The sequence below is a fragment of the Wolffia australiana genome, chromosome 6, assembly GCF_029677425.1.
Source record: "Wolffia australiana isolate 7733 chromosome 6, ASM2967742v1".
In the NCBI taxonomy this organism is placed as follows: Eukaryota; Viridiplantae; Streptophyta; class Magnoliopsida; order Alismatales; family Araceae; genus Wolffia; species Wolffia australiana.
This window is the reverse complement of record NC_135840.1, coordinates 7,025,001-7,033,190: the sequence shown is the minus strand read 5'-3', so window position 1 is coordinate 7,033,190 and position 8,190 is coordinate 7,025,001. Positions and strand designations below refer to the sequence as shown.

Below are 8,190 nucleotides of genomic sequence, written 5' to 3'. Positions count from 1 at the left end.
CGCCCCAGCCGCACGCACCCGTGCATCCCAACTGCGTGCGTCCGCACGCCCCTGCAGCGTGCGCCGCCCTCCACCGTTCGACACTACGTACGGGCTCACCGTCATCCCTCACCCGTGCTCGCTGCTTCAAGGCCCGTCATCGTCTTGATCTCCGAGTTGGGTTATGTTGCCGAGGACTATCGACACACCGGTACCTATTCGTCCCTCCTCCATTAATTTCCAGTATTATTACTTGTTGCAGTGTCATCATTTCCTATCGATTCCCCTGCCTAGGACGAGACGTTACTTGGGATGGATAGCCACTTATCAAGAGAGATAGGATTTCTTGTGGTAGAGGATTTTTTCGCTGATCATTAGACTTGGAACAACTCAAGCCCATCACACGCCCTTCCCACAGTTGTCGTTGTAGCTGGTCTTAAGGTTCATTGGGAGTCTAAGATTGATTAGCATCTCTCTCATGGGGGATCATTGATCGTCACCCTATTCGTACACGTCCTATATTGCTCTTCAGGGTTTTCCACCGACATTCATTTCACCTAGAAGATAAATTCCTGAACCAACTTCATTGCTATTATGTGGTGTAATACGAGCCGTCCAATCCCGACGCCCTTCATATTACATCAAAATATATATAGCAGGCAAGCCAATCACACATTCCATATCTCGTTCCATGCTCATTAATAGAACATATTCATTATAGTGCATGTGTGATGCTTACAATGACTGCGATAAATACATGATCTAACTTGGTGGATTATGATAATTTTGTAATATGGAGATCATTAGTCTTCAAGTATGTGTTCTAAATATTCCTATTCCAAGGAAAGTTTAAACCCACATCAAATTATCTATATATTGAATAACATTATCTACCCTTATATGATAAAAACGGTCGGTCTTAAAGCCATTAGTGTGGAGACACTAAGGATAGTTAGCGGGTGCTCTTTAGTGGAAAAAGTTTACTCAATTGATCTATATGAATCTTGAAATGGTATTATACGGAGTTGTCAATCAATTTGATTCACATCACAATTGTGCGAGTGTTCCTTAGACCTGAGACACCAAAAACATCTTGTGGACGAATAGTTGTACTTTAACTATAATATACGAGTCTCTAATAATGGTACTCTCAACAGTCTTACTTCAAGTGCATCAAGAATTTCACGCAGATGATTGAGTGGTCAAGATGGGATCGTCCACCCTCGGTATAAGGGGTGACAGCTCAAGGAAGATGATGCGATGAAGTCCTTGGCCAAGGCAATGAAATATCAGAGAAGAGTTATCCAATGATTTTTTATCGCATTAGTACTAACTCAAATCACCAATTAGGGTTTGACAGTTGATCATACCCTAAGTCATCCTGGGAGCATCAAGTAGATGAGGGACTATACATACAGAATAATTGGTAATAGACAAGTTCCATGAGTGAGTCTATACACACTTCTTTGTATCTTCTATAGCATAAGGTGTAGCTTGGCACTCCACATGTGGGATACTCAACATATCCATTGGGTTATATTCATCTGACGTTAAGTTATCTATGTGATGATATAGTTAATTAATTTGTCAGGTCAATAAAGGTTATTGGGTCGCTGGAGCTTTTAACTAGACTAACACATGGGCTTAGAGGGTCACACACAAATGGTCTTGTAGACGTCAAAAGATACTTGAGTTTAGGGGGTTTTATGAAAAATACCCACTTAGCATAAATCGGGGAAGCTCCTGAACTAAATTCACCCAGGCCAAAATTATTTAGGGATCTTACCCCCACACCTCTCCACCTTTCTTCTTCTTTCTTCTCCCCACACCTCTCCACTCTCGATGCGATCAGGACAGTGTAAAGATGTCAACGGAGATTGAACAGGCTTGTCAGGAAGGAGGATATCCGATGTGCTCAGGACCACATGAATACTTCTAGAGGCTGCACACATGAGCATCTTCGCATATTCATTCGAGGATCAAAGGAATCACCGATGTGCTCTGTGTTGAGGTAATTCATTTAATGATTTTAGTGATGTCGTTTGATTCCGTTATGAGTCTTCAGTTGCATGGAATCCTTGTCTTCATCCATATCAAATGGCGTGTAGAACCCAATGCCATGCACATTCAAAACATATTGACATGTGGTATCGCATAATCCAATAGGTGCTGAATTCGAGAGAGATTTCTCTTTAAAAAGTGCATAGGGAGAAGGCCTCAAACATGTCAATGAAGGTGGCCACAATGGTGAAATTCCATTGATGCTTGGTCTCACATTGAACGTGCCTTGATGGAGTCAGAGAAACTATTTGATGATGGGCTTATATATCCTTGGGTTGGGTTGTCTACAGGTGGAGATTTTTAGAATGTTTCAAACCACCAGCCCTATGTTACAAGAGGTTTTCCATAGGTTTACCATATAAAAGGGCTATTATTACTTTTGTTTGTATCGTCCCATTGATTAGAATTCCTCTTTGAAAGTAAATTCAAACAAGAAGTCTCTCTCTCTCTATCTATCAATCTATCTATCATGTTCTCTCTCTCTTTGACTCTCTCTCTCTGTCTATCTGCCTGTCTCTCTCTCTCTCTCTCTCTCTCTCTCTCTCTCTCTCTCTCTCTCTCTCTCTCTCTCTCTCTCTCTCTCTCTCTCTCTCTCTCTCTCTCTCTCTCTCTCTCTCTCTCTCTCTCTCTCTCTCTCTCTCTCTCTCTCTCTCTCTCTCTCTCTCTCTCTCTCTCTCTCTCTCTCTCTCTCTCTCTCTCTCTCTCTCTCTCTCTCTCTCTCTCTCTCTCTCTCTCTCTCTGTGTCTGTCTGCCTGTCTGTCTCCCTCTCTCTCTCTCTCTTTGTCTCTCTCTCTCTCTGTCTATCTGCCTCTCTCTCTCTATGTGTCTGCCTGTCTGTCTCTTTCTCTCTCTCTCTCTCTCTCTCTCTCTCTCTCTCTCTCTCTCTCTCCCCCTCTCTCTCTCTCTCTCTCTCTCTCTCTCTCTCTCTCTCTCTCTCTCTCTCTCTCTCTCTCTCTCTCTCTCTCTCTCTCTCTCTCTCTCTCTCTCTCTCTCTCTCTCTCCCTCTCTCTCTCTCTCTCTCTCTCTCTCTCTCTCTCTCTCTCTCTCTCTCTCTCTCTCTCTCTCTCTCTCTTAATGGTGATGACGAGGCTGAGAACAACGTCTGGGGTGTTCTCCTCGTATTGGTTTCTTGACCATCCTCACTATCTTCTTGATTTGTTTCAGGTCTTAATAAGCTCGTGCGAGTGTCTACTCCCAACACCTTCCGATAACATCGAGTAATATGTATCACTCATTATTCATATCACAACATTCTTAGGCGCCTCGAGAGAGTTAGGGAGGCGGGTCGAGATAAAAAAACCATTCTCTTTATATCTTCCCAGTGAATTGGATAAAGCTCAGTTGAACATAGAGCAGACCTTTCGGATGTTTCCATTGGCGCCGGTGAGCACGCCAAGTCTGCCCAATTTCACCATAGAGATGCCAAAATCCTTGCGGAAGGCGTCGGGAGAGCGAGCGTAGAACTCAACGAATGCTCGGGTGGTGGGATGGTTTAAGAGGGCGGCGTCGGACTGAAGAACGGCAGTACGAGCGAGGATGTTATCGAAGTTGCGGGTGTCAAAGGCATTCTCGCTACCGTCGTCCATAGCGAGTCTGACGTTCACGTCACCGCCGCTGGGGCAGATCCCTTGGAGTTTTGCTAAGAAAGGAGGAGCTATTGAAGGGTCCGGCCGCCCAGTACCTTGAAAGTTGTTGAGCCGCACCCCCATGAAGAAGCACGCTGTCGTGCCTATCGTGTGCGCCGCTGCGACAGAATGGACAGGATCAGACTCAGCGATTTATAGAAAATTTAGCAATTGAGCTCAGAGATGTGGTCATGGATGGGTCGATAGATCGATTGAGAGAGACAGAGGAAGAGCAGGAGAGAGGAGGAGGGGGAAGAGAGAGAGAGAGTGTGAGAGAGAGAGAGAGAGAGAGACGGAGGGAGAGAGTGAGAGAGGTAGAGAAGCGGAGAGAGAGAGGGACCAGAGAGGAGAACGAGGTCTTTGCTGGAGAGGCCTTTGGCGGAAAACTTGTTTTGGAGAGCGCGGATCGGTTCATCTTCGCCGGGGAGGTTGCTGGCATGGGAAATGGAGGACGAAAAACCATCCAGCCGGCCTGTTTCAACTTTGTAGAACAGGCCCTTGGTCTGTGCATGCAAATTTGGAAATGGAAGTTACTGTTTAGACGCTCGATGAAGAAAGATAATTCCATTTAAATTTTGATATATTTATAGATTTCGAGATATTTAAAGAATTTGAAGATAGGAAAATAGAAATAGATAGATGTACAAAACAGCTAGAAAAGGAAAGCAGACAGACATACGGAGAGCGTGGCAAACAGGCAGATGGATGGATGGATAGAAAGAAAGACTTATTCCATCTCTCTCTCTCTTTTTCTATCTCTCTCTCTTTCTCTCTTTCTCTATCTCTCTCTCTTTTCTCTATTTCTCTATAGCTCTCTCTTTCTCTATCTCTCTCTTTTCTTTATTTCTCTATCTCTCTCTTTTCTCTATTTCTCTTTCTCTCCCTTTTCTCTTTCTCTAAATCTCTCTCTTTCTCCATTTCTCTATCTCTCTTTCTTTTCTTTATTTCTCTATCTCTCTCTCTTTTCTCTACTTCTCTCTCTCCTCTCTCTTTCTCTACATCTCTCTCTTATCTCTTTCTCTGTCTCTCTCTTTCTCTCTTTCTCTATATCTCTCTCTTATCTCTTTCTCTGTCTCTCTCTTTCTCTATATCTCTCTCTTATCTTTTTCTCTATATCTCTCTCTTTATCCCTTTCTATATCTCTCTCTCTTTATCTATATCTCTCTCTCTTACTATCTTTGACTAACTCTCTCTGAATGAGTTGATCAGCCAATAAGGATGGAATTACACAGAGAGAGATAGATAAAGAGGGAAATGAAGAGAGAGATATAGAGAAAGGGAGAAGGATAGAGAAATAGAGAAAGCGAGAAAGATAGAGAAGAGAAAGAGAGAGATATAGGGAAAGAGAGACGGATGGATAAATAGAGAGAGAGATATAGGGAAAGAGAAAGAGAGAGATATAGAGATGGATGGAGAAATAGAGAAAGAGAGATATAGGGAAAGAGAAAGAGAGAGATATAGAGACGGATGGAGAAATAGAGAAAGAGAGAGATATAGGGAAAGAGAGACGGATGGACAAATAGAGAAAGAGAGAAAGATAGAGAAGAGAGAAAGAGAGATAGATAGAGAAAGAAAGACGGATAGAGAAATAGAGAAGGAGAGAAAGATAGACACGAGAGAAAGAGAGATAGATAGAGAAAGAAAGACGGATAGAGAAATAGAGAAGGAGAGAAAGATAGAGAAGAGAGAAAGAGAGATAGATAGAGAAAGAAAGACGGATAGAGAAATAGAGAAGGAGAGAAAGATAGAGAAGAGAGAAAGAGAGATAGATAGAGAAAGAAAGACGGATAGAGAAATAGAGAAGGAGAGAAAGATAGAGAAGAGAGAGAGAGAGATAGAGAAAGAAAGACGGATCGAGAAATAGAGAAGGAGAGAAAGATAGAGAAGAGAGAACGATAGAGAGATAGAGAAAGAGAGAGATATAGAGGAAGAGAGAGATACAGTGAAAGAGAAAAGGATAGAGAACGAGAGAAAAAGAGAAAGAGAGAGATATAGAGAAAGAGAGAAGGGTAGAGAACGAGAGAAAAAGAGAAAGAGAGAGATATAGAGAGAGATAGAGGAAGAGAGAAAGATATAGGGAGATATAGAGAGAGAGAGAGACAGAGAGAGATAGAGAAAGAGAATGAGAGAGAGAGAGAGAAGAGAGGGAATGACAGAGAGAGAGATGGAGAGAGCGAGAGGAAAGGGAAAGACAGAGAGAGAGGTAGAGAGAGAGCGAAAGGAGAGGAAAAGAGAGAGATAGAGAGATGGACTGGGAGAGAGGGGGGAAGAGAAAAAGAAAGAGAGGAGAGTTAAAGAAAGATAGAGAGTAACAGAGATGGGGAAAGACAGACAAAGAGACAGGGAGACAGAGATAGGAAAGACAGAGGAAGAGCGATAGACAAGTGAGAGGGAGAGAGACAGAGAGAGGGAGAGAGAGAGAGAGAGAAAAAGAACGAGAGAGAAAGAGGGAGAGTGAGAGAGACGGATAGAGAAAGAGAAGTACGAGAACGACGGAGTCTCTTGCGGCAAGGGCAACAATATCGGCGCAGGAGACAACGCCAGGGCACTGGGACTCGAGTTGAGCCTTGGCCTCGTCAATCACGTTGAATCCACGGAGACCCTGATGGCCGAAGGCCTTGTTCTCTTGCTGCCCGTCCGGCAAGTTGATAAGGATTGAACCGTCGCAGCCCTGCAAGTCGCGTTCAGATGAAAATCAACGGTCGAGAAGAAGCATGCAGAAATCGACAGAAGACAGGATAACCGACATCGACGATACAATCGTGGAAGTGCAGACGAAGAAGCTGTGGGGCGACGTCTGGCTCGGACGCGAAGGCGCGTGCAACGGCTGACCTGACGACGTCCTCCGCGACGGGGCAGCGATTCTTGTAGAAACCGATCTTGAGTTGTCCTCGACAAGAGTGCAGCAAGCTGAGTAGAACAATGACACTGAGAACGGTGAGTCGAGTCATGTTCCCAGTAAGGTCAACAAACATAGAGAGGAGGAAGAGGATTGCGATTGTCCGATGGAGATACAGAAATAGAGAGGGCGGGCACTAAAGACGGATTTATTGGTTGAGTTGATGTTTCGATAATGCGCGTGAGAGTGATATAGAAGAATCTACTTATAAACCGATAGACAGCCAAGCAGACACAATGGACGCGGGAATAAGACGAGACTTCGCGGAAGGCTTCTGGAGTAGATATGTAGTGACTCAAAGAGAGAGAGAGAGAGAGAGAGAGAGAGAGAGAGAGAGAGAGAGAGAGAGAGAGAGAGAGAGAGAGAGAGAGAGAGAGAGAGAGAGAGAGAAAGAGAGAGAGTGAGAGAGAGAAAGAGGGAGAGAGAGAAAGAGAGAGAGTGAGAGAGAGAGAGAGAAAGAGAGAGAGAGAGAGAGATAGAAAGAGATAGAGAGAAAAAGAGAGAGAAACAAAGAGAGAGAGAGAGAGAAAACGGTCAGACAGATGGAGATGGATATATTTTTAGTGGAGAGAGATAGATATCAAAGGCACAAGGGAGGTCATTCGTAAAGCCCACATTACCCTTTCCGAGTCTTCCCTCCGTTCAGAGAACGCCGTTGCGATAGGGTTATTGAGACGCCATGATTACTGATAAGTACCTTCAACTTAATAATTCAGCGTTTCATGGTCATCTGACGATCAATCTCAGTTCGCAGAGTAATTTGCGATTCTGCGAAATAAAGTTCAGCACGTCGTGATGACGGCGACGAGTAATTTGACGTTCTGTGGGCCTAACTATCAACTACTATCACGCGTTCAGCACCAAAAAAAATCCTGTGTTCGTCGTCAACGCGGGTTGATGATGTTAACGTGTCTTAGCGAAAACGACAATTGAGAAGAGTCAACCGTCGGTGATGCCCATCAAAATCAACGTTAACTGCTTACGATCTTCCAGTTAATGTCAACGAGGCTCGGCGAACTCAGGCGAAGAACAGAAGACGGATCATCATCCGTTTTCATCATATCCCACTTATCTCCTCTCCTTCTCTCATTGTTCATCTCTCTCGTTTGTACTCTCTCTCTTCTCCTCTCTTTCTCTCGTCGCTCATCTCTCTTGTTTCTCCTCTCTCTCTCGTTGCTCATCTCTCTTGTTTCTCCTCTCTTGTTGCTCATCTCTTTTGCTTCTCTGTTTCTCTCCTTGCTCACCTATCTTTTCTCTCCTTTCTTTCTCTCGTTGCTCACCTCACTTGTCTCTCCTCTCGTTCTCTCGTTGCTCATCTCTCTTGTTTCTCCTCTCTTTCTCTCGTCGCTCGCATCTCTTCGTTTCCCTCGTTCTGTCGTTGCTCATATCTCTCTCTCTCTCTCTCTCTCTCTCTCTCTCTCTCTCTCTCTCTCTCTCTCTCTCTCTCTCTCTCTCTCTCTCTCTCTCTCTCTCTCTCTCTCTCTCTCTCTCTCTCTCTCTCTCTCTCTCTCTCTCTCTCTCTCTCTCTCTCTCTCTCTCTCTCTCTCTCTCTCTCTCTCTCTCTCTCTCTCTCTCTCTCTCTCTCTCTCTCTCTCTCTCTCTCTCTCTCTCTCTCTCTCTCTCTCT

General features: G+C 44.3%; 1 protein-coding gene across 1 annotated transcript; it reads right to left on the bottom strand.

Annotated features, from left to right (window-relative positions):
• Nucleotides 1–3,328: 3,328 nt before the first annotated feature.
• LOC144704487 (peroxidase 43-like) lies at nt 3,329–6,791 on the bottom strand. Its single transcript, XM_078576927.1, has 4 exons — nt 6,413–6,791; nt 6,151–6,336; nt 4,006–4,168; nt 3,329–3,784 (listed from the first exon to the last, which is right to left on the bottom strand). The coding sequence occupies exons 1-4, from the start codon at nt 6,638–6,640 to the stop codon at nt 3,378–3,380; spliced, it is 984 nt and encodes a 327-aa protein (XP_078433053.1). The 5' UTR covers nt 6,641–6,791; the 3' UTR covers nt 3,329–3,377.
• Between the last annotated feature and the right edge of the window lie 1,399 nt (nt 6,792–8,190).